At 40.8% G+C, this 27598-nt stretch overlaps 1 protein-coding gene and 1 long non-coding RNA gene across 6 annotated transcripts in view; one reads left to right on the top strand and one right to left on the bottom strand.

The window, feature by feature from the left end:
- The window catches only part of sox13 (SRY-box transcription factor 13), a 42619-nt gene extending 23396 nt beyond the window's left edge, over nucleotides 1–19223 (bottom strand). For 2 of the 5 annotated variants that reach the window (XM_079340687.1, XM_079340688.1), the window contains exon 1: nucleotides 2468–2544. In XM_079340687.1, coding sequence (XP_079196813.1) covers nucleotides 2468–2541 — 74 coding nt within the window. In that variant the 5' untranslated portion in view covers nucleotides 2542–2544. Of the gene's footprint in view, nucleotides 1–2467; nucleotides 2545–3963; nucleotides 4130–18762 lie in introns of those variants that run through there. The other 3 variants (XM_079340689.1, XM_079340691.1, XM_079340690.1) reach the window with 3 other exon arrangements.
- Nucleotides 1–27598, top strand: part of LOC306822617 — a 299929-nt gene that overhangs the window by 50106 nt on the left and 222225 nt on the right. The window lies entirely within an intron of this gene.

Here is a 27598-nt window from a genome sequence, read left to right as displayed (position 1 = left end):
GGATGCCTTTTGTTTTTTTATGAATGCTACTTGTCGTCCTGCTGGTGTACATAACACATAATGAAGCAGTGTCATTACACGCACAGAGATCACAATGGAAACACACCAGTCGTGATGTGATACTGAAGGCGTCCTGCAGGATTCTCACTCAGGAGTTTTGTGCATGTGTGAAAACACCAGAAGCATGTTGTCATTTACAACACTTGACATGTTTGAAGCGATATAACCAGAAAACCTATTCACGCGTATGTCCAAATACAGAAGGAGATAATATGCTTGAACTGAGCTTTACAAAGTCCCTCACTGTGACATACTAACAGCCTCACTGCAGTAATGGCTATGCTGTTACAGAACAACTCTGGTCCTGTCCTCACTGAGAACTTAGAGGGAGTTGATGGAGGATGACCGTGGACGGAGGGAACATGCCTCTGTGCCAAGATAAAAATCAACTCCTCTCCTGTGAGTGCTGAAAACACTGAAACTCTGCACTTCCCACGACACAAGAATCACTTCACACATAACCTCAGTTACCCAACAAGTTGTTACACGTAAAACCTGACATTTCCCCCCCAGGGGGATTGGAAATGCAAATCCCTTCTGTTGTTCTCCCTTTCTTCTCTTCTTCTCTTTTGTTTCCTCAGTCTTTCTCTCACTGTTTTTTTTTTTCTTCCCCCTCCCAACAGGAGCTTGTTGGATTTATATCGTCCTTGTCGCTCTCAAACTCTTGCCTGAGGCAGAATAGCAAAGAGAGAGCACAATAGACAGAGAGAGAGAGTGCCAGGAGCCGGTCTCCGCAGTTGAGAGCAACAGGATAAAGTGTTAGACATCTAAACAGGTTCACTTGGTGATAAACAAATAAAGGCATCCCATTGTCAGCACTGAGACTGACAGCTGTAATGGCAGAAGGTTCCCTGCAGGAACATATCAAAGACAGGAAACCACAACGCCTCTGTCAGCTGGCACAAACACAACACTCTACAATAGAATAACGACAAAAAAGACACACATAATAATACATCGCACACCCAAATCTTTGCATATTTCCAAAGTCAGATCCGTCTCTTTTTCTACCTGAATAAGAAACAGTTCTGATTGTTCCCTCGTCCACCGTGTCCTTTTGTCACAGAGCTCGCACAGTAAGTTTCCAACCTGCTAATGCAGTCCTGTTAAGACAAGTGTGAACAGATGCATAAACAAATGTTTGGAGAAATGTTTCACAGCTCGCAGTATTTACTCAGGGATGATAAAACAATCCAGCGATCCATGCCAGAAAGTGGCTGCGTGCCCACAGGGCCTGGACCAAGCTCATCACAACAAGAGGCTCCAGCAAAGACTGAAACATCATTTAAAGAAAGCAAATGTTTTTTTTAAAATCAGCCTAACCTGCATCACCTTATCCTTTTGTTGAGAATCTGACAATGATGGAGCTTCGATCCAGCCAGCCTTAGAAAATGAGGCACAATGTAACTTATCATGAAACTGAAGAGTTTTGAGCTGGTTATGAAAAATGATTTAAATTGATGCCATACATGACCCTCATGTCAGCATGAAGTCATACAACTTGTATAATTATTGTTCAAGTCTGAAACCACAGGAGAGGGGTAGGTGTCCGATAAATGGATGAACAGCTAGAAACGTGTTTCTACATTTTCCACGGCCAAGATTCTAAGTGTGATTCATTTGACTTTTTAGTCAAATTAAAACCTTGTCCTTTACGAGATCAGCAATGAGAGAATAATCAGGGTGGCCAGCGACACTCACCTAGGTTTTTGGCAGCAAGGTATTTTAATTATTGGTTTTGATCTGATTAATCATTTGCTGATCATCATAATTTCCAAGTTTAAAAAGTCACATCTTCAGTTGGTTCTTTCCATAAACCAAAAGTTCAAACTCAGCAAAAAGAAGCACATATTTGGATTGAAAAAGCTCGGGCCACAAAAAAAAAAAAAAAAAAAAAAACTTGATTAAATGATTAACTAAACTCTCCTTTGAAGCTCCTGTTTCTTTAACTGATTATGAAACATACTGAAAATAATCCTGATTCCTCCTGATGATGTGAAAGAAAACACAAACTTCATTGACAAGAGCAACTATATCTATAAAGTGCCACAGGGTAGGTGCCAGACGAGATGATTTACAGCACTCTGAAAAAAAACAAAAACAGGCTTTTCTTTTGCACTTTCAACAGCAGATATTCATAGTGAGTGTTACATACACTGTTGTGAGAAAACTCTGCGTATGCATATAGAGGACAAGCTAAAAGAAGAGATACGAGGTACCACTCTGTCCACAGACGGTCGACACAATCTGCACAAAAAGTTCTGCAAAGAAGCTCTAAATCCTAAAGTCATCATTTGTTGCACTCTACTTGGTATAGATGGAAAATTAAAGCAGTAAACGGTGTAAAAAATGCAATTAAACAGCACACAGCGAGCGCTCATTCCTCCATCTTTTCTGCAGTACTGACCTGTTGGGGAGGAGTGGACTTGTTGAGATCCAGCAGGGCTCCCACACTGCAACAAAGCTGCTGACACAAGTCATAGTGACTGGCTCTCCCTCACATGTAACGCCCATCTTCTCTACTCCTCTTTTACCACCGACCCAGCCAATCCCTCCCCACCCGTTTCTCCTGCCCCCGTCTCTCTCTCTCTCTGTTGAGGGGGGGGGAGTACAAAGAGCCTCTTCAGATCCCACCGAACGGGGACTTAGTTTGCATAATTGGCACCCTGTTGCAGGTAACTGTCGCTGCAGCACCAACATGTGTGATAACCATCAAACATCAACCCACTAGCAAGATTGCAGTTTGATAAGAGTATCATCAAACCTGAAAACTTGGATTATAATTTCCTGGAGGTACGCTGAGGTGTCATGAATGTGGTATTGAAATAAAGCTACATGGGAATAACACTATGAGATAAGACTTTGCTGATGACGCAGTTTGTTCATAACTTGTAAACTAGCAGGAAAGGAGTTTCCACCCAGCAATAGCTACGATATGACTTATCCAGTAATATGCTAAACACGTGTATTATTGCTATGTCTGGTATCATTTCACAGATCAGACTAACAAACTAAATAAGGCCGTCACAACCCGACATTCTGACAAAGATGATTCAGAATATTGGGATTGTTTTGGCTCGAAGATCTTTCCTTTCACGCGATGAATTTGCAATATTGCTTTTGTTTCTGCATGACTCGGAAGCACGCGACTGGGCTGCTTCTATTGTAATAGACTGAAAGGGTAAATATTATGTATGACACTCACAATATCCTGTACTTAATCTGTTCATTATTGATTAGATATATATGCTGTGTTTGAATTGTATTTGCTGGTTCTAAAAGTGCCACCTTCTTTTCGTTTCTATTCTATGACTCAGCTGCTCGGCTACACTTTAAGGGTCGGCTGACGTCAACCGTCTTTCAACACTGTACTTGTCAAATTGTTTATGGTGCTAAGTGTACAGTCTGACCATCGAATGTTAAATGGAAATCAAATGTGACCCTTAAATCCACTCTCTACCTGTATGACACATAAAGAGCATTCTTACACTGACGCACAGTTATAACGTTTTATCAAAGAGGAAAAAGGAGAACAAATCACACATAGGCATCAGATCCAAAGCTGCATAACTGAATTTAAAAATATAATTATGGCCTGGGTAAGATGCTCGAGACATGCTGGTGAGGTCGGTGGTTGAATATGAGTGTGGTTGTATGAACGCCCTGTGATTGACTGAGCCTCTCGCCCAATGGCAGCTGGGATTGGATTATGGCATTGGACGAATGCAATGACGAGCAGTGACTGGTAGGCAACATTGTCAGCCAATACCAATATTATCAACTTTATAGTGTTTTTTAACTGTGCAGTTTTATTTGCCCTGCAACCAACAGCAATCTCCAAAATCGGCCTCGTTGACACATCTGTCGTAAAATGTTCGACTTGTACAACGAATCCTCACTTACCAGAAGGTCTGTGGATTAAGCCACCTATGGATTTCGGATCTGAGTAGAGAGTGAGTCCCAGCCTTCAGGGGTCAGGCCCCCTCGCCTCTCCGTGATGGGCAGTTAAAGAGTCGGAAACTTCACCTTCAACGCTGACTTCCTCAAGTCCAGAGTATTGTGGCAATTTCTGTTGAAAGAGAACCACAACGTCAAAACCGTGTTCGAGCTAATGGAGAGATCCCCGAAGAAGACGGCATGTTTTAGATACACTTATACACAGTATAGAGCCAGAGAACACCCTATAGTGGTTCCTAACCTTTTAACCTTGGAGCACCCCGCTACTTCAATCCAACAAAAGCTGAGCCCCCTCAGGACCCACAAGAAAAAAGAGTGAGACACTGCTTTGGAAAATTAACATCAATTTGAATCGTTTTCTTTGATAACATCCCATCGGAATATGCATCGACATTTGTGTTTCCCCAAACACCATGATTTGATTTAATATGTGTAAATCTCATTTGGACAACCACCCAAAGACAGTCCACCCTAACATCTCAGATACCCCAACAGACCCCAGGTTGAGACCCAATGCTCTATAGCTGACACCCTAACAGGCCCTCCATACATTCTTCAAACCACCTGATCATGCTTTGATTCAGGAACATGAGCAAGGGGTTAACATAGAGACGTCAAAGTGGGTTTGAGCACAGCTGAACGGTCAACTTTACAGACTCGTTTTATCCTTGCAGACAAAGAACCTCTAGCTCCAGATTAATCAAATCCCTGAACCTAAAGAAATACACAGTTTCTCGGCTGCCACCTCTTTTCACACTATGCTTTTAAAATATTTCCATCAGATGACTTTGCTCTCATTCAGCACCACCTGACTGACTTTAAGAGAAATTCAGAACGCTTCAGTCAAACTTCAAGGCCTTCCAAAAAAAAAACAAAAAAAACCACAAAACAAACACTTACACTCCTAAGATCACACAACAGAAATCTCTGAGATGTTGGTGTGCTCGGGGCATTGAATGACATATTTCTGTTGGAGAGGTCGAAAGACATCAACATACACACACACACACACACACACACATTTCTCAGACAATGCTTCCTTGCACTGCCTCATTAGAGGATGGGCTCTCAGGACTGGAGACACAAAAGCCTGTGCCCTCTTCTCCTTTCCTTCCTCTCGTTCTCTTTTCTCTTGGCCTTTTGATGTCAAGGGTACTGAGCCATAAAAAGTGCATAGTCTGAAGAATAGGCTCATCAGGAGTACACACTCACTTTCCTAATTTTTCTTTTTCTTTTTTTTATCTTGCTGTGTGTGTGTGTGTGCGTGTGTGTGTGTGTGTGTGTGCGTCAGTGTGTGTCTGAGAAGCGAGTACAGAGAGCTACAGCCTCTGATAAGGTGCTGTTGTTCTGTGGTCGCCGGTCACCTCATCACACAAAGAGCCGAGCTGGGAACTCCAGCACCGCGATGGAGCGATAGAGACATCACAAAGACGACATTTTACTCCCCTGTTCCTCCTGGAGTCCAGGGGCTGCCCCACACAGGCCCACCCAGTGTACACACAGGAAATTCACAGACACTTTTATTTACTGTCAGCGTCAAATAGACTGACACCACTGTGTGTCATTCATGTTGTATAATCAAAGTGCCAGTTTCTACAGAAAACATGGTTTCAGTTTGGGGAACTGCAGCTGGAGTAAATGTAGCCAGATACATGAAATATTTTTAAATGTTTAAATCAGGGATTGTTATCAATCAGAGGTATCTGTATCTGTTTGAGCCAAAGTGTTTCTACCAGTCAGTGCAAACACACAGCCCAGTGTTAAAAGCAGAGCAGAAATCAAGTATATTCTCTATATAATGTCCATCCTTCCATCCATCTTCTTCTCCCTATGTGAGGTCGGGTCGGGGTACAGGTGCAGTAAGTCAACCCAGACCTCCGTCTACCCAGATACGTTTGCCAGCTCCTCCGGGGGCTTCCGAGGCGTTCCCAGGCTAAACAGGACATATAATACCTCCAGCGAACTCTGAGTCTGCCCCGGGGTCTCAAACCCTCCAAAGGGAGGCGTCCAGGAGGCCAAACCAGCTTCATGTGAAGGAGCAGCAGCTGTACCCCCGAGCTCCCCCCTGATAACTGAGCTCCTCAGCCTATCGCTAAGGCTGAGCCCAGACATGGAGGAAACGCCTCCAATTTCAGCCGTTTGTAGCCATGATTGAAGTGCTTGACTTTAATCAACTATGATTATTACCCAGGTATACCTTTCCACCATTATTATTACTGAAATGATTATATTGATTTGAAAATGATGTATTACTTCCACCAAAGTCACAGTCTGTTTGAGTCTACAGCTCGGTCCTGAGCAATGGTGTCAGCTTTCTTAAAAAAAACAAAGCATTAAACTATTTCCTTTGATGGACCTTCCTGTGTGACATGGACACCCCCCCCCCCCCCCCCATAATGATCAAGATTATGTTTCTTTCTGTTGACTGAAATTAACATGACATTGCTGCCATGTTTTTTATCTTCAGAAGGATAAAAACCATTTCATTCATATGTGAGATATTTCTTAAAAGAATGGATTTGCTAAAACCTTAAAAAGTTATGACATTTTTAAATTCTCTTCAAAAGTACAAAGAGTCTTATGGGGAGGGCAACCCTATCACAACTGAGCTGTCTTAACATTTTGACGTACTTGTCCAACGTAAATGGTAAAAGCAGTTTTTAAAGGTTTTAGAATGACAGAAATATCACTTTGAAGAAAAACACATGGACTCTGTAAGTGGTGTCAGAGAGATGGTTAGGAGTGTGTTCAGTAATCGTCCTAGTCAACAGGTGTAAGAGCAGCGTGCAGAGTTCACAGCCTCTCCAGACAGCAGGAGGACTGCTGCTGCTTTACTGCAGAGCTTTCAGGCTTGTTTGTGGTTTGAAGTAGAATTAGTGTTCCAGTGACAAGAAGACAAGAAACAATACGACAGGATGAGTTATCTTGTTGACAAGACATTGCACACTTAAAAAAAAATGGAGCACTGAAGAAGAAAAAAAAACACTTAACCTTGCTTCAACACAAAAAAATAGATTTAAAAAAAAGGCAAAACATATCAGAGGCATTGTTAGAATAATTTAAGTGTTGAGCCAACACAAACTCTTCACCACAGAATAATGCTTCTGCTTACGGACCGTTATGAAAGTTATTTCGTTTATTCTGGAGATACAGAAAAATACGGTCTAAATCCAAGACAGACAAATAAATCATATGTGACAGCAGAAACAGTGATGTGCTCATGATGGATTCATGTTGGGTCTTAGTAGCTGATAAAACATAAAGTTAAGTCATTTAAATGTTTTTTGTAATTTTCTTGAGATACATTTTTTTTATTGGTGCTGCAGAAGTAAAGATTGATTGGTTCACTTTTGTTATTGTTTGAGAAGTAACTGTGACACAGGGCACATCTTCTGATCTCAAACATAAATCGTGGTGTCATCAGCATATTGATGGATTTCAACACCATGACATCAAAAAGGGTTTGCGTATTAACACATAAAATATTAAATTTAAGTCAAAACCTAAATGTCTAAACAAGACAGAGGAGGAGGACACATCCCTATAATCTGTATTTGTTTGTCTCCATCTGTGAACGTAAGAGACCAAAGCTGGGCTCAGAGCTCGTGGTGCATGGAGCTGGTCTATGCACTGGCTTTGGACAGTTTAGTGTATATGCAATTTTTTTTAAGTCATATTAAAATAACTATAGGATGATAAAAAGTATAAATATGAAGATGGTAAGAACGTTTTTGGTCTAAGTAATAACAATGCAGAAGCCTTGTTTCTATATGTAACTTGATGAAAAGGTCATTTACCTTATTGTGGATCACTACATTTTACTTGTAATACAGCTACACTTTTAAAACCTGTAAGATTTCTTAGTTAAATAAAAGTCTGTCAAGGATTTAAAAAAAAGTTGAGGTAACTTTGAAGATGTCTGAAATGTATAATTTTAATGTCAACCTTTATAGCTTCTTTATCTGATCTTAATATTACGGTTACACGTTAAAACTGTCTGCTCCAGTGCATCTCACATGCCTCTCTGTCTCTCAAAGGCTTTCTAAATAAGACGTATAAATAGGCTGATGACAGAACTGCGCCCCTCACAAAGACATGGAGGAGAAAGAAAAGAGGGGAGAACAGGACTCTGGCTTTAGTCATGGCCGCTTTATTCTTCTGCTTTTCAGAGGCACAGGTTAAAAGGCAGCCTTTTTTTTCTTTTCATGCCTCCCCCCTTCTCATCCCTCTTTCTCTCCCTCCCCCCCTCTCGTTCTACGAAACAGGTCGGCTATTGTGGCGGCTAGCGAAAGGCTACTGTGGCATTTATCTGAGAGAAGTAGAGGGCAGGGGAGGAGGGGGAGGAAGACAAAACACACTCCCAATAAAGAGATAGAACAAGAGAAAGGGAAGAAAGGATGCGTATGAAGGCCACTTTTTTCTTCTTTCTTTACAAAGCCCCCCCACCCTTCCCACCCACTACTCCTTCAGGCTAGCACAGACAAAAGAGGCCGGACCCTCACAATGTTCTCTCTGCTTTAGCCCGGCACACTTAATATCCTCACTCCATTCACTGCGGCTCCTTGAGAGCACCCACGTGTGTGCAATGTATGTGTGTGTTTGCGTGCGTGTGAGTTTTATGGAGTTTGTAATGGTGGTGGTGGGGGTCTATGTTTGCTGAGGGTCTTATAGACCAAGGGGCCAGGGCTGCGAGCTGTTACTATGGAAACGCCTTTGAGCAGTAAGGAGCACAACAGGTGATTCTGCTGAGGGCCTGTTCGTCTCAGCATTGAGAATCGGCAGGAGGTCTCTGCTATGTGTGTGTGTGTGTGTGTGTGTCTGTATATATATGTGTGTGTGTGTGTGTGTGTGTGTTCATGTCTATCACAAGCATAGCTGCTTATGCTCCAAACAACTTAGTGCCATTGCTCTTAACCAGCTCCAATAAGCCGGGATCATGTCTGAAGTTAGCGGCCGACCACTGTCATCACATACTGCCGGCTCAGAAGCTTCCCAGCAGATTTGTGTGGATAAAGTCTGAAAACTGATGGTAAAATATGTTTCAATCCATTGAGTCTTTTACTTGTGTTCTTAAGGCTCCAACTAAAGAGTCCATCACTGACCAAGAGAACCAAGAAAACAATACTTGAACATCTGGAATCAACGGAGAGAATGAAAACACCAGGGTTAAATAGTAAAACAAACATTACTGGATGTTTGTAGAGCTCGTCAAACGTTTAAGATTTGTCACATATACTTCTACTTTTTATTATAAATTACTTTTTATTTGCAAAATGCAAACAGTCATTTATTTTGTTTTGCTCAAGGAAAAATTTGCTTTGGTGTCGAGTGAATGATGATAATTTAATTGAGCCACACTGCAGCTTAATGACAACAACACATGAAGAATTAGGAAATGTCAGCTCCCGACAAGAAAGCTTCAAGATGGTTAACCTTCATGTGTACTGAAGGAGGAGAGCGTGTTCTCTTCTTTTACAATACACTACACAATATTCTGCTGATTTTCTCTTTTCAAAATTGATCAACTCACTCCTAACGGCAGGCTGAGAGCTGGAGCTGAGGCGGGGTTTAAGCCCTTTGACGAGCCGTTTCATCGCGCCCACCTGTCAATCATGTCAGCTACACGCCTCACTATGGATAACTCATATCGTTTTCAAAATCAAACCAGACAAACTTTTTTATAATTCACCCCTCCTACAGTGATGACAATAACTAATCAGACCTGTTTGAATTATTTTTTGCATTTTTTTAAGAGCGGAGGATGCTGCTAGGGCTGCACCCCCTTTACCGTCAGATTGACAGGATGTCATTCTGTCTGAACTGCACAGGCCATTAAGTGTGTGGTCCTTTATCATAGTCTGATGTGTTGAGCAGAAGACTTACTCTTATTAAGGTGCAGTGTGTTGTCTTTCATATCGACTGATGAACTGGCACACTGTGACACCTGTTCAATATTTCTCCCTGACTGGGTCATAAAGATATTGAAAGCCTAAAATGCACCATGAATGATAAGGTCATAATCATATAACAGTTCAAAGACATGTCAGTGTACACCTGTTTTATATGTTGCACCTGAGCTGCAAATGTTTTCAGATTCAAACAAGCACCCAACATATACAAAGCAGACACATAATAGCCTATACTGTCACTTTAGATTTCACTGATTTTATAAAGGGAATGCAAATCATGCCACGGGACTGCTGTCCAGCAAACAAACGCTCTTTGGTCTTCTTTTGCAAATAACCCTGCAAATGTGCACAAAACACACACACACACACACACACACACCTCACATATACAGGTGTAGAATGGGAGTCTTGTATTAGAAAAACGACAACGCAGGCTTACTTGTGACAACAGAGGGGTGTTGTTCAGGCCCAGAAGAAAGTCATGTAAATGAACCAGGAAACCACTGTGTTATTATTCGTGATGAAAAGAGAGTTTGTGAATTCTCGTGATCAGCGCAGAAATAAACAAATCTGATGGGGAAAAAAAGGATGGCGATGAGCCCATCATGGCTCAATCTTTAGTCACAGTGAACAAAACATCATCTGTTTGTGCCTTCTACTCTGACAGCCATGCAAATCTGTTGGCTGATGCTGAAAAAGTGTAGAAAAGCAGCTGAAACATGTTAAAGGCAGGAAGAGCCTTCAGGACTTCTTGTTCTTGTCGGAGTGAAAATTGTTAGCATGTTATCCGACTTCTTGATCTCACGGTCAGACATTTTTTCTCTCCATTTAAAGCCCTTTTGAGGTTGCGATCCTGTAACAGCACCATGACAAAGCTCTGTTGTACTTTTACATTTATTCTGCTACAGCGTCATTTTGGCATGACGTGTAAACAAACAGCAGGAGCTTGAGAGAGAGATAGAGAGAGAGAGAGAGAGAGAGAGAGAGCGAGAGAGTCGGATAGAGAAGAACAAAGCAACAACAATAACAGAAACAAATCACATAGATACCAAATACCACCAATACCAGAAATAATGAAAAAAGAAGTGTAGTATTAGCAGTAATAACTAAGTATGATAATCAGCTGATTGTTCTAACATGAACATCAGTAACTGTAATGATTATGACACAGGGAGGACTGATGTTCATGTCATTCATCATGTATCATTAGTAAGGCTGATATTAAGACAATTAAAGATGGTTGTTCAGAAGCTGTGATCTAAACTTTAAAAGAGAAAGCATCGTCTCTTTTTACAAAAGCTTAGAAATCCGTGTGGACATTTATATACGCAGAAAGCGTCCCTTTAAGTCCCGTGAAGTACGGTGCAGTTTCACAAAAAGCAGAGAAAATGTCTGCAGGGCGCTTGTTTGCATTAATCCTTTAAAACATTACAGTTTAAAGCTACACCATATTCAGATTTTAGAGGTTTAAGGGACATGAAACAATAACGTATAACCCAAGAAATTACATTGCAATACCGTCCTTTGTAGATGAGCACATTGCATTCACCTGTGAAAATACGGGGAAAAAAATCTACAACTACAGTATCTTGTTAAATTGGAAAAACAGATTTTTTTTTTTTCCAATAATGATCTCACTTATTCAGAAAGAAACAAATAACAGCACCTTTCTCAAGAAGGTGTGATATGTTTCTGTACCTTTGCACTATGCTAACCAAACACCCTGTACGTCTCAAAGACAGAAACATGTCAGGAGTTTAAATCACAGAGCTAAATTTATAAAGCACTTTAATTATTGATGATCAGCACAAATGAAAGAACAGATAGATTTAGATCCCCTGAACTTTACAGATTATTGAAAATGAAGGAACCGAGTAGAAAGGTGAGTCTTAAAAATACCAAAAGTAGAAGAGAGACCTTCATCATTTTGGAAATATGAAGTTCATGTTCCCACACACACATTAATGTTAACGTATAAACTCTGTGTTCATGTGAAGAACCGTGTTAAAAATGTCTGATACTTTGATTAACAGCATTTTTAAATACTGTATATATTTAATTATTCTCGTTGAAGGAATTTACCTGAGTTATACATATTCTAAGGATATTAATCATTTTAAAACATCTTAAAATACGTTTTTTTAAAAAGCAAACAAATTGGAATTTATGCACTCGGAGAGGAGAGTTTCAGATCCAGAGCTGTAAGGGTTAAGAGGCAGATTTCACCGTGTTTCATAGTCACATATAAACCTGCTCATTCATGTCTTGACTGCTGAACAATACAGGGCCGTTATATGACGAGCATAAAGGGAACAATGAGACAAAAGAAACCTGCAGTTATGTTGCTTTGACAAACATCAGAATTAAAAAAAAAAAAAAGACACATAGTTCCCAACAAAAGCTTCCCACTCAACACTATATTTAATGAAACACACCTTGGTCCTGTAGGAGCATGCATTTCTACATCGCGTGCTGCACAAACACCCGCGCATGTAACGCAGGGCGTGCAAACACCGAGGAGAAGTTCACAAAACTCAAGTGCCGTTTACTTTTTTCATCCTAAAGGATTAGAAAGTGTTCAAAAAAAAAACAGTCGCATGAGAAACGCGGGGCAGCGTCCAAGGATGCTTCCGCTCTTTCTTCGCCAGAATCTGATTTACAACAGTTGATAAATAGCCCGCCATGGCTGAAAGAGCAGGCTTTACTTTGCACGTTATTATTATGAGCTTATGACAGCAGTCATGGATGAGTGAGTGTGCACACAAAGCACAGCTGGCTGAATGAACATGCACTCTGCCAGAGCAGCTGTGCAGGACAGAGTGAGATCTTACAAACACTTACTGAAAATGTCTTTTATAACACAAAGCTTGAATACTTCATTACTGCTGTGACACACATGAAAAGCCTGTGAAATATTCAACCTTGTGAGCGCAAAGCAAATAACTCTCTCTGTTTCATTATTCAGGTTTGTTAAAAGAGTGTGCTGCGAGTGAAGCAGGGGTCTTACCTTGACGTTGTTGTTGCGTGTGCGTGTGTGTGTGTGTCATCTGAGTTGTCTCTGAGAGAAGCCCATCTCTTGTATAGGACTTTATAACCCGCCCAACCACAGTGTGTAATTTTGTGCAAGTTCCCCCCCAGTCAAGGCAACAGGTGAAAAGCATCGCCAAAAGACAGAAGACTGAAGAGAGGAAGTGTTTAGATCAAATGAATACTCAGAAGAGTTTTCTCCATACATCTTTAACATTTTCACTCACACATTCTGATCTTTCTTGCCCTGTTTTAAAAGTACATAAAGACAAAATTCAAAGATGGCTGTGAACCTCTCAGATTCCCCTCGACCTCACGTTAATATCAGTAAATGATGTCCTTGTGATTTGATATCCAGAGCCCTTTAACTAACGGGTTGGAAAGGAGAAGAGGCTGTTACAAGATGCAAAAGAAGACATTATGAGACGCAGAGACAGGCTGCAGGATCACGTTCTTATCAAGGATGTAGGACAGAACTAAGCTGATGAATCTCCCTGTATACGTTGTCACCAGTCACAGAATAGAAGAGGATGAACTCGAGCACACATAAGGCCTCTTTTAAAGCATTAAGAGTTTGCACCGACACCACAGGAGAGCCGGACACATCTCAACACACTCAGAACTGATTTTTTTAAGGATTAATAAATCATTGTTGTCATCAAACACTCACAGGAAAGAGAAAAATGTTGAACATATTTTCTCAGAGCCAGCAGTGATGGTTAAAATGGCCAACAGTCCACAACAGACAGATTTAGGTACTCCATCATTTAAGATGGCAAAATAAAGGGGATCATATTTATGGCGATAATAATAAAGTTTAAAGTTAGTTTAAAGTTCTTCTCAACGTCACAGAGTAGTGAAGGTAAAAAATAATTGACTTTTTCTAAACGAGCCGGAGCCACAGTGTGATGTGTCCTACTGATCTTATAATAAATCATAGTTCAGTTTTATTCTAATCCCATCGTTCTACAGATGAAGTTCTTCAAGAAAGATCTTAAACAATGTGCAGAGAAAATTTTAACTACAAGGCTTACAAATTTTAACATTTCAAAACAAATTTTCTTTAATGCATTTGTTAATGAATCTATAGAAGAAGAAGAGAGGAGGGTGAGGGCGGCCAGAAATCAATCACCAGAAGAGGAAGAATCTTTTTCCTCATTATGCACAAGAAAAAAAAGTTAATGTGAAAAAAATAAATATAAAAGTGGAATAAAGCTGAAATTTCAATTTCGAGAATGAAAAGAATAAAAAAACCCTCCTCTCATTATTTATTCTCATGCCTGGCAGTGATCTCCTCCCGTGATATTTCAGCTTCTGACCCGTCATCTTTACTTCATCGATCGCTCGGCTTCGTTACACCTGTTGTATCTAACAGGACTATTTTAAAAAGAGTTTTCATATTGAGAACTGGTTAAACAAACACAAAAGGAGTGAATTATGCACGCAGCTTGGACGACTTGTAATACTAGTATTATTTTTTATTTAAAGTAATAACAAACTCTAAACACATTTTGATTTATGGCAAATGTGTGATAAATTACTGATACAGTATAAACAGCTGCACATTCATGTTTTTTTCTATATTAAAATTTGTAAAAGTCTACGTGAATTGTGAAAATCGATGTGAAATCTGAGTCCAATTTGCAGTTTTCAGGTGTTTCCATAACAGCAGAAAATCCCCATTTGAAATAAAAGACGGTGCGGCTGCTTGACATCTGGCAGGTTAAAGAGCAGCAGCGAGAAACAGAGGACACGCTCAATGCATCACAACATTTCAGCCTAAATACTGTCCAAATATCCACCAAATATGAACTTTTACTGTTCTATTTGGTGGCACTGACAAAGTGTTTGGGACACAGTTAATGTATTGACAGGACTTGGTTTAGTGATGATCTGCTTGTCAGATGTAATCGATACACATCGACAGTGTGCAGCGAGTAAATCCTGATCTTCAGACAGGTCTTATAAAATACGTGATGAAAAAGGTTGATGCTGGCCTCTCTAAAGTTTCAATCACACGCGTATGGATAAAATCGTCATCCGTCTATTAATTAGTCAGTCAAACAGCTGACTGCTTGAAATCTCACGGCTCTTCTGTTTCTTCCAAAGGAGACAATGCAGCCAGAGGGGGTTTATTTAAAGAGATCATAAGGCTTTCCTGAACCCAGCATTGTTCTCTGTGATTGGCTTGGCCTCACACTGCGCTAAAGCAGAGGCTGAGGTGCTCTCACACACACACACACACAGACATGAAGACACACCATTCTTCTCCATTGTGGTGTTTCCCTGTGGACTCCTGGTTCAATAGGATTCAGAAAACAATGTATAAAAGGATATAGGGGGTCAGGAGGCTCTGCTGCCTTATGCACACACACACACACACACACACACACACACACACACACACACACACACACACACACACACACACACACACACACACACACACACACACACACACACACACACACACACACACACACACACACACACACACACACACACACACACACACACACACACACACACACACACACACACACACACACACACACACACACACACACACACACACACACACACAAAGGGCTGTCCCAATAGCAGAATTTTAAACTTTACAAAACGAGTACAAATCAAACAACAACCCGTTTTAAAACCTGAGGCACCTATTGGGGGATTTAATGTTTATTAACCACCAGTTGCAAACAAACCCTGAGTCTGAATTTTACCGGGTCATTATTCTGACAGTGCCCCCTCCTCTGCTCGCTGTCTGTTCATCAAAGACATAAACGTAACATGTGCATCTTTACCCGACGCCAAACGGACACGAGAAACGTCTGTGTTTGCTGCCCTGCTGGATTCTTTGTTTGTCTTGTGCAGAAACTTCGGGTTCAAATACGTCTAAAGATCTTTAGTGGGGTTTTTTAAAGCGCCGTTATTTCTTGATACTTATCGACGATTTAAAAATCTACTTTTGTTTTGTTTTAAAAAATGTGATGTGATGAAATGAATTAAAGTTATTGAGAACGGTTACTTTCCAATTAAGCCCGACTGATACTGGATATTTGAGGCCAATAGTGGTATTGATTAGGTCAAATAAAGACTCATGCGCTGACTATTTTACATACATAGAGTTAAACAAGCCATGTAGTGACCTTCATGAAAGAAACAACTTTACATGTGGTTGAAGCCTTTCTCTTGTTATTTTTCAGACGAGTCTTACTGATACTGGATGATCTACAATCAGGCCAACAGATTTGCCTTTTTGATTTATTGACTGAGCTCTTACTTCTGTTCATTTTCAGTCACAGCAATGAGCATCCTACTTTCTTAAAAACAAATATCTAAAGAAGCCTGAAGGACATTCAACACGACTTCCCGCTGCACTGACTGAATGTATTTCCAAAACCCTCAAAGACTCCCCAACCATCTGTGCCATTTGGGTTTTTACAATTTAAACAAGGAGAAATGTAATGTCTGGCTACAATCCATGTTTGGATGGTAAAAAAATAAAATGCAACTTTTGAAACATGATTAAAACTTTTTTTTTTTCCATGAAACAGATGGAATATTACTAATATCCAGATGGTTTGAGGAGTCCTTGAAGATTTGGAAAAACCTTCAGGACCACCCTGAAATCAGGTCTTAACCGTCTTATCAACATTAAATGTGGTAGGTAATGTTGATTAAGATCAGTGGACATTTTTTTCTTTAGGAATATCATGAGCATATCTCGATGTGGAGAGAACACACAGGTTTGTAACTGAGTCTATTGATGTTACAGAACGATGGATAATTACCGTTTCCTATGTGTTACCTTCATTTTATTCAGTTTGAAGGTAAATTTAATTCATAAATAAATGTGCACATCCTTTTTCTGAGATGTCATGATAGCACTCAACCCGACCGACAGACAGAGAAAGAGTGACGACCCCCCGGGTCACCTTTCATCTTACATGAACCCGTTCACCTGTGAAGACAAAACTCCTAACAGAGAGGTGGGAGGGGGAGAGGGGTGAAATGCCAAGCCACTCCTTGGGATTATCCTGTGTGCGTGTGTGTTTAAGTGTGTCATAGGAAGACAAGAAGAGGTGTATAGTACACACTATCTTATGGTGATGACAGACAAACTCTTTGCTTTACATCTCCACCGTGCCAGAGAGCATGATGGGAGAGTGTGCGTGCGAGCTGCAGGATATGGAGATGCAGCATTACTGTGCTGACTAATATATATATATATATATATATATATATAAATAAAAGACAGATGAAGAAAAGAAAAACTGAAAACAAAAAGAGTGGTGGCAGCAGTAGGGGGTGTGAAGATGGTCTCGAGAAACGCATAAGGCGAGAAAGAAGATTGACAGAAAGAAAGGTCAGGGACTCCCCGCTGACGGACGGCTTTGTGTGCAGCCAGTCACTGTAAAGACAAGCGAACACGCACACACACACACACACACACACACACACACGAAACCCATGACTTCACTGTTCAGTATGACCCACGCTGCAGCAGAGAGTCCACAATCTTTGCTTACTTTGATCACTGCTTTGAGACAGAGACATCACCTCCGAACTGACTTTAACCTGAATTCTGCACAAACAACCACGGAACTGATCCACATCAGACAGCAGACACTTCTGAACATTTCTCAGGTTCTTGTGACCTACACTGCTCCTGTTAAGCCATTTTCACACATACGCACTCTTGACAATTTCAAGAGAATTGCAGGCAAGACGGCCCCCAGAAATCTTCCTGATAGTCTCAGCGGGAGACTATCCCCGTAGGGCGGGACGAAGGAAGGGATGTCAGGAGGCAGGACACAACGAGAAGGAACAACGCGCAAGTGGTGGACGATGAAAAGTCCTTTGTATCAATGCTACCTGTCGTTCCGCACAAGCACACTATACCAACAAGAAACAGAGAACACCAAATATAATGAGGCCGTTTAATTGAATGCACTGAGATCGAACAGTCTGTTGACATTCACCAGTCGCAGGATGTAGATGTCACCAGCGCTCAGTGAATATTCCTGAATTTTTCCAGCTCTCACCCCGACTTCACACTGACAATCCAAAGGGGCTCAGGCAGGAAAGACTCAAGGTAGAAGAGTAAAAGAAGTTTGCAGGAGTTTTGTACAACAAAAATATCAACAGATATCATTCATTAGTTTGCTTGACCCCCCTTCTTATTGGTCTGAAACTTGATGGAGGGAATTGTTGGAGGAGTGAATTATTCTGCTCAAGTCCCTGCCACAGTGAAAAGGAAGGGGAGGGGAGGGGGTGTTGAAGTCTTTGGGAAAACGTTGACGCCTGGACCTATTTTTGGTGAACCTGCTGATATTCACTCATTTGCATCTGCCAACAAAAGTGACATCACCACCACCATCCTCCTCACCATCATCACTTGATAATGAGTTAGCTGCCAGTGCAGTGCAGCGTTGTCAGGCTCGGTTTCTGGCACATTCAGAGGACAAAAATGAAGATGTCACAGGAGAGACAGAGAGTTAAAGAGTGGATGGAAGGTGAAAAAAAAAGGTTGCTTGTGTTGGATTGAAAATGAGGAAAGTGAGAATTGAAAGTTATTGAAGTTATTGATGGAGAGAAATGTATGAACGTCCTTTTAAAAGGTGATGGTTCAACACATTCAGTAACTTTCAAACGTGAAGTGAAGGGAGGCATGTGGAAGTTTTGAAAACAGAAAATGCGTGACAACAACACTGACGAGTTCTACTTCACACATCCTAGTCTTCAAATGACTAGTAAATAAAGCAGCTTATTCTTTGACGCAGATCAAGCCGTCACTCACCGGTCCCGGTGCGCCCTGAGTTCCCCACGAGGAGAAAAAAAACTTCCGTCCTCCTCTTTCTCTCCCGCTTTAATTCCTCACCGCGTTCACAGCGCGCTGGTTTGGAACCGAGGCTGCCCCGGTCAGCTTCGTGTGCGGACTTCTCCTCTGATCCGTGGAGGGCACGCGGTGGAAGTGGTGGGTGGGTGTAAGTAAAGATGCCGGTTGAATCCTGGTGCGGTGCGTAAATGTTTTGGAGTCGAAGAGCGCAGCCCTTCTCCCTCTCTCGCTCTCCCTCTCTCTCTCTCTCTCGCTCTCCCTCTCTCTCTCTCGCTCTCCCTCTCTCTCTCTCTCTCTCTCCCTCTTTCTCTCTGTCTCTCTCACTCACACACTCTCTTTCTCTCTCACACACTGACTCCCCGTGACTTTCTGTCTGTCTGCCGCTCTGGTTCCCAAACACTCACCGTCCGCTGCGCCCTGCCGCTCACCTCCCACTTAAAGGGAGAGGACTGATTTCAGGTGCTGGCGGAGGACACAGCAAAGGAGAGTAAGCGCCAAAACAAAAGGAAAACGATTAGCTGTCTCTGGCTCTTTGTCACGTTAACACACATCGATCACACTATTGATCACTATTGAATGGTACATTGACTTTTTTTCTCCTTTCAATTAAACTTTTCATTATTATTTTAAATGTTTAAAACACGATAAACAACTTGCGATTGCTCAGCTACTGAATGACTGTTTGCATTTATGCGTAAACTAGCCTATTATAGATTATCAATACAATCACAACTATAGCATTTTTTTTGGGTTTTATTTTATTTTGATGAAATGTCCTCCAAACACGGGAGGTTTGCATTTAGGATTTGTTGTTTTCCTTTGTATGGTGGCCAGGAGGTGCAAATGCGCTGGGACTGTCCAACAATTACTCTTTAGGAAAAGAGGTTACACATCCAAATACACCTACACCTACAAAACGCCAAAACAAACGCTATAACTGTACAAGCAGGTGCACAGTTATACCTCAAGTCTAAAACACTGAAATTAAAGAAAAACACATGCAAATAAAAATGCTTCCATCACACCTCTTCAGTCGATTTGAGGTTCTCTAAAGTGAAGTTGCTGGCAAATCCACAAAGCACTTGAATGCAATGCTGGGAATTGTAGTTTTGTAGCATCATCACAACCGACTCTTTGAGCTGCATACTTTCTTTGAATTATGATTTGTTTTTAATTTCTCCCTGTCTTTTTGACTGATCACTTATTGCAGGTGAAAGAGTTGGCATTACTTTCCTGCTGTTTGCAGCTGCAGCTGTGTTGTATTAAGCCATGGATAGGTGAGGAGTTTAACTTCTTCCTCCCATATTATGTTTTATTAGAATTCTTAAATATCCTACTGGTAAATGGACTACAACTTGTGGAGAGCTTCAATCCTCTGACCTTCATGTTGGGACGACAGATTCGACCACTGAGAACCAGCCGCCCTGCTGCTGCGAGTTGAGTTTTCATGATTCGTTAGTCCTGATCATATGATGGAAAAACCCTCACATTATCTGCACGCGCCCTTTTTTACACCAATTAAGTGAGATCACTTAACAGAGTCGATGAACACTGATATCGCTTTGATTACTTTGATTGCTTTCATAAATCTCAGTGAAGCCAGATTAGAAAAAGAGACCCATGGAAGAAGAAGCCTTCAGGGTTGGTTTTCTCATAACATGTAATAGAACCAATATGTCTCGTAATATATATTCAGTTTATGGATGATTTAAACTCACGTTTTATTCAATGTTTATTCATATTTGACAAACTGGAATCACAACATCGAGTTTTTTGCATTTTTTTTCCTTTATTTTCAAATGTCTTGTTGAGTAAAAAGAGATCATAACTCCAGTTTACAGTCTTGTTTTCCATTTCGTTTCCATTTTCGATGCTTTTCCTTTTTAATTATTTATTTTTCAGGCGATTGTACCCCTTGATTATTTTTTTTTACCTATTGGTTTCCGGGTGCAGGCTTTTTTTTGGGATCTAAAGTCCTGAGACAACTCCAAATAAAACATCTGCTGTGTTTGAAATGGTTCACTTTCATACTATCCATACTTAATGTCACATTGAGTATGTAATACGTTCATAAATCATCGTCTGCAATTTTGTGTGTGAGAATTAGTCGTTTGATTCACATGCACATTGGTTGTACTAAACCACCCCAGAATGCATTGGGGCTCTCAGGACTATCCAAAGACAGGGCCCATGTGAGCAGCTAAGAAATAAAAGTAACCATACTGTAATATGGTTTATATGTTTTCAAGTTGTATTTGTGTGCAACATCATACAACATCATAAGTCATTAAGTCAAGCATTAGGCAACATTTGTAACCTCACGACAGGTGAGTTTAGGAGTCGATACAACTCAGTGATTGGTGTTTAATATGATCTAGCATGTAGAAGAAGATACAATCACAGTGAGGCGAACTGTAACGCTGATGAAGCTCTTTCTATATATATATATATATATATATATATATATATATATATATATATATATATATACATACACACACACACATATATATAGCGCAACCATTTATTTTAGTTTCATTCAATGTGTTTCTATTTAAAAAAACATCACATCAAATTTTAAACCCTACCCTCCTATAATATTGATATTGTTATATAATATCTGCTGTCCCATTAACCCTTGTGTGGTGTTCGGGTCTGTGGGACCCGTTTTCATTTTTTATCAAAAGAAAAATGATACAATTAATCAATTTTTCAAACTGAGACTCACTGACTTTGGCTCATTTTCTGTGAAGAACATATATCAGAATACATATTTAATGACCACACACCATACACCTCCCCTACACATTTCTATTACATATAAGATGTCTGGGTCCACTGGACCCGGGGCTAATAGAAGTGTGGGTACACAGAACATCAGAGGGTCAAATGTGCGAGAAAAGGAGAGCAGACAGTGCTGACAAACAATGTTGCAACTTTGTGTGGGAACCGCAGGTGCAGAAACACAACAGAAGCAGACCTGCAAACCTGCAAAGTGTGGTATAAAGATCTGGGCTGCCTGTGATGCCACTTCCTCATATGCTTGGAACTTACAAGTCTACACAGGGAAACCTGATCGAGGAGCCCCCGAGAAAAACCAAGGAATGAGAGTTGTCCTCGACATGTCTCAGGGACTCAGTGGACACAACATCACATGCGACAATTCTTTTTACCTCGCATTAAAAGCCACAAAATGCAACGGGTCCATCAGACCCACAAACACTGGCTGAGTAACAACAATATGAACATTACACGAGGGTTAAATGTCTGTCTGTCGTGCTGTTCCTCCAGGCTGAAACTGGGAAAGGTCATCAAGCATATCTTTTGCTGTAAGACTTCAAAACTCAAAAGGGTTCTCTCTACTCCAGTAGACATGTGACAACGTGAGAATGACTTTCATTAAAGAAGCCTCTTTTACGTTTTTGTTTTTGTTTTTACTTTTAAAGTGAGTTTTGCATTGCTGCATGTTACAGGTTATGGTCTGCTGTCTCTCCCATCCCTCTCTGTTGCAGGTTGGTGCCATGATTGGTTAGATGGTCTCACCTGTGTTAATCAGGCTGCAGGAGTATAAGCGCAGTGTGGCTCAAGTTGGAGGACATATTTTGTGTGCTGGAGGCTACAAGACTGAAAGCTGCTTGTGTTGTGAATCGTTAGTGCTTACTAAAGTGTATAGTTGTTTGTTCTTTGTTTTTGAAAAAAGTTTTTTTTTTCATTTCATTTTTCGAGTTGTTTTGTTTTGGGTTTTTTGTTAGGGATTGTTTTTACTATTGTAAAATAAATCCTTGTTTTATTTTTATTACAATTTTCAATCTCCATTCTTTAAGTGATCCTGATTTATTGATTATTGTTCGTCCCCGCATCCTCTAGAAATTCAGGGAATGTAACAGGAACGTTTCAGGATGCCCTCTCGGTTGGTCACTTCTGTCAGTCATTAAAAATGCTGAATATTAACAGAATAAATAATTAACATGACTTTGCAAGAAGAAGTTAAAAACTGATATTTTTATTACTGTTATTTGATCATGTGTGCATGAAAAGGTCATTGTTGATAAAGATGTCAGAACTGAATTTGGTTTTTGTCCACTTTCTGTAAATGTTCAAACCTTGAGTTCGTTCCTTTACACACCTGGCCGATCCCTTTGAGGAGCGAGCATGGATATCTAAGCGTTGGGTTTGGAAGGTAATAAAAGACAGAGGAATGATTACTGGATCGAGGACAGATGTGCTGTTATACCATCTCCTTATCCGCCCTTACATCAACACCAAGGTTGATTCTGTTTTTCCAGGCTCAAACTGTATAATGGGATCTCTGACACTCTTGTTATCCCTCCTCTTCTTCTGGTTGTCACAGAAGACAGCACACTGGTACAAACACTATCCTGCACTGTACTGTGCTCTGCATAGTCTCCTGTGATCACTCGCTTTGGGTTTCAATGGACCTGATACTTCTGTGACATTGATGATCGGCCTTTCCATTTCTGTTGTTGTTGTTGTTGTTGAGGGTTTCTTTTCAGACGTGCAGCGTAGTGGTCTCTGAACAACAACGACACCTTGATTACGAACACGTTGCTGATTCTTACTGGCCGTTAATGGGCAAAGTTGTCCATTAAAGGTCAGAGGTTTCTAAAAGAAGTGGTGGAAAATGTTAGTGCAGTGATGGAAAAGCTTACACCAAAAACAAAATGTCCTGCCTGTAAACTTGCTGTACAGTGTAGACGTATTTGTATTTATGTGAGTGACGTTGCAAATAGACACCAAGAAGAAAAGCAAGTAATGTTGGAAGACTAATATCAAAAAAAAGGAGGAAGAGAGCATGAAAGAAGAAAGAAAGAGAGCGAGAGAATAGAAAGAAAGAATTGATAGAAAGACTTGTGAGGTCATGGGAGTGCACACGGTGAGGAGTAGATAAAAGGAGGCGCGGCTCTATGGGGACAGGGAGAGATAGAGAGAGAAAGAGAGGGACAAAGAGAAGAGGAGTGAGAATGAAAGAGAGAGAGGGGAAGAGAGCGAGAACAAGGTAGAGCGAGCTTGGCCGTGTGTTGGGGGAGCTGATGTGCCATTTCTAATCCCTCCTGTTCGTGGCTTTGTGCCGTGGCCCAGCAGGAAGTGGGAGCTGGGCAGACAACAATTAACAAAAGAGCTGTGAAGAATACAATTAGCCATCAATGGCCAACCACGGGCCTTTGTGCCTGTCACCATGGAGACGGCACAACACCACTATACGGAGATTACAAAACCCTTTTCTACACTTCTCCTTTTTTTCTCTCCATCTCCTCTTTTCTATTTTACCCTTTCCCTTTTCTTCTCTTCCTCTTTCAGACTAAGGTCCCTTTTTTTCTTTGCACTTTGAGTCTTTTTTTTCATTAGGCACACATGTAGGCTACATAAACAGATACAGTCTAAAACACGTGCACACATAGTTCATGCTCTTTTGTACGCTGTCAGGGCTTAGAGAATGAAGATTGAAGCTCAATGTGAACGTCTTTATACTCCGAGAGGCCAAAAGGTCCAATGCTCATTCATACGATACAGGCACCTGTGTTGCTAAAATCTGGATCCGAGTTCTTTCATTCCAATTATTTTATGATATAGGTTACTACACCTTTTTGTAATTGAGCTGACATTGCTCTGCCAGCACATTATTAAGGCTGGAGATATAGTCACTGTTCAACCTTGCATTGCATGTTTACAACCATCTGTTTTATGCAAAATGTGTTACTGGAGGATACCTCGAGAAGACACCAGACAGCTCAGGCTGCATACAAACATAGACTGTAAATATGACAGGATGAAGCCTGAGTGACGTCAGCCATCTGTTACAGCAGGGAGCTGCGGAGGCTCATCGACAGCAGCCGCCATGTTGAAATCCTGTCTCAGCTTAACTTTTAGTCAACCTAACGACAGGTTTAGTGCTGGAGATGAAACGGGTTTTAAACCTCCTGACGAGCCGTTACATCGTGCTCACCTGTCAATGACAGTGATGACAATATCATATCAGACTTTTTTCATTTTTTTATACCAGTCTGTAAACCTGTTTATTTCTGCTATAAATGTCTCTTTGTTGCCCCTGGTGTGAATGTGACATCCTGTGTTCCTGCCGTCAACCCCGTGTGGACACAAGAAGAACTGCAGGACTTTGCACTTAAACAGTGGCTTCATTTTTCAAGACCGGAGGTTTCCACTTGGATAGAAACAACACACATGGAGACACTTGATGAGGTTATATCATGTTAATTCTTTATCACAACATAATAAATACATTGATAATCAGTGACATTACACCAGCTCAGGAGACTAATGACCCGTGGATAGATTACACCGCCTCTCTCTCCCTGACTGCGCTTGTGTTTCACAAATATTTGGTTTGTTCATGGACGTAAAGGTACCAGTGTTCCAGTTTAATGATTGACCATGTCTACTGCTGACTCTGTCCAAAAATGTTGAATGCAGCAGCTTTCAATCCTCTTTCTTTAGTTTTTTAATAAAAATGTGAAAACATGCTCATCATATATGCATTCAGAGGAAAAACACTGGTTGTATTCTACTGAAAGTATCGAGTCGCTTGTTAAACCAAAACAATGATCTTGTTTACAAGTTTTTGCAGGTTTCCATGGTGACTTCTAATATAATCAAGCTGTGGCTCAACTTAACCGTGGGAAGTGAAGTCAATGCCGGGTCCTATAGTGAGCTCTTTCAGTGGAGAACATCTGACGTAGGACCCTCAGGGCCCTTCCAATAGAGACCATGTGATCCACAATGAGACATTCAAGGCGAGAAAGCTTTATTTAGAGCCCTCTGGTGACGCTGTCTCGTGAAGAACATAAACGTGAAACAAGTCACTTTAGTGAGACCGTTAAACTGAGGAATCTTGAGGCAGGGCCCTCGTGGGTTCTCTTTTCAGAAAATATCCAGCCGGGCTCTCTGGACATGAGGTTGAGACAGGATTTCCAGCATGGCGTCTGCTGCCGATGAGCCTCCAGAGCCCCCTGAAGCAACAGATGGCTGACGTCTCTCAGGCTTCAAATGTGAACATTTACAGTCCACATTTTGTGATTCCCACAAATATTCCCCAAACTGTGTTTCATTTAACGTTTGAAAAACTTTTTATTCAATTTTTTTCTGTTTGATGAAATTGTTTCAAGTTGCATTTAAGACTTTTGTATGAAGAGATATTTGTCCTCGACCTCATGCTCGAAAATAATTTATGATTTTTTTTTTTTTGATTTACAAGATCAAACAAGCCCGTTCTCACCAAGGACCCTCTGATGTCACATTTTTCTTTATATCTTTTTTTTTTTTTCTTCTCTCATCTTCAACGAGCATATCTTCACCCAACAGTGTGGGAGTTTGTTATCAGTATTATGAGTTTCAGAACATAATAACATACGGAGCAGAGATTTTATAAAGTGAAAAAGAGTTGTGTTGTTTGTGTCACCTCTTTTAAAAAGCCTGCAATTATTGTTTGGAACAATGCACATGAACAATGGAGAGATAGGGAGAGAGGGTATTTACTGAATGGCTGCCTGCAGGTCTGCAGTGGAAACACAATGTTTGGATTATTATCTTTTATTATGTGTTTGAATCACATAAGCCTGAGTTCCATCTGCCGTTTTTATGGCACCAACATTGTGTTCTGGCGTGTTGTTAAACAAGATGCTTTCCTCTTGTTTATGTGGCATCTTCTGAACACAATCTGAACTGTGTGGCTGCCGTCTATCTTCTGTCTGTGCCTCAACACCAAGCAGCTTGGAACTACATCATGCAGACTAGTTTCTTTAAGGCTGTATCTCTACAGATCGGTTGACATGGCGTGAATCGTAAGTCTGCTGCTTCTCATGAAGATGTTGACCTTATGCATGTGTACTCTAACAGCAGAAATATACAAAGATGTTTCTAATGCTTTCCTCTCCATATTAATATAAGTTGGTCAATATTTTGAACACCTTCGTACAGCACCATCAAACATTACCTTTAGCTCAGTGTGTCGAATTAACAGCTACAATGTTAAGCAGCACAAAGTAAAGAATGTATATTGAATTGCACAAGATCTTACAGATAGGAACATCAACCATATCAAAGCCACCGGAGAGAATTTTGGTTTCTGGTGCACATGTTTTGGATTGTTCTCCTCCTCTGTTAGGCTGCTACTGTATGGCACACAGTTCAGTGGGAAAAGGCAATTTCATTCAAAACAACTGAAACCAGATTTACCTCATTTACTGGCAATGTCTTCTTCCTCATTGCAAGTGCAAGTTTGCCTGTGGCTTCAAAATGGGCCAAAAGTCAGTCACTGTTTCATTTAATTGGAGGGAACAAGCACTGACGCGCAGAAACTCTGTTTGCTCTGCAGCACAGTTTTTTGGTTTTATTTGTTAATTAGACAATGCCTTTCTGACTCATTTGGACAGGTTTAGCGGGACAATCCTTTTGTGAGTCAGGTCCTGAGGTTGGTTTTGGAATGGTTTGGAAAAAACTTTAGAAATTTCAAATGTTTATTTTTTACAGCTTGTAAATACCAATTGCTCTCAGTCACAATTATTCACAGTATTGATCTGAAATCTTTCAACCTTCATTGTTCTTTTGGGACTCTGTAGCTCAGTCTGTAGAGACTTGGGATCCGAAGGGTTGCCGGTTGAAGTCCTGGTGAATTCCAATTCTGGAAATTGGTGTGGTGCCAGTGTTAAATCATTGTGTATATTATTATTAATTAATGCACGACCCGTTGACAACCTGTTGACGTCAGTTCAATTATTTACTCACCTACACAAACGTTTCCCCCAAGATATCAAAATAACAA

The sequence above is a fragment of the Symphodus melops genome (genome assembly GCF_947650265.1).
Source record: "Symphodus melops genome assembly, chromosome: 4".
Taxonomy (NCBI): domain Eukaryota; kingdom Metazoa; phylum Chordata; class Actinopteri; order Labriformes; family Labridae; genus Symphodus; species Symphodus melops.
Note: the sequence above shows the minus strand (reverse complement) of the source record. Positions and strands in the feature narration are given on the sequence as shown.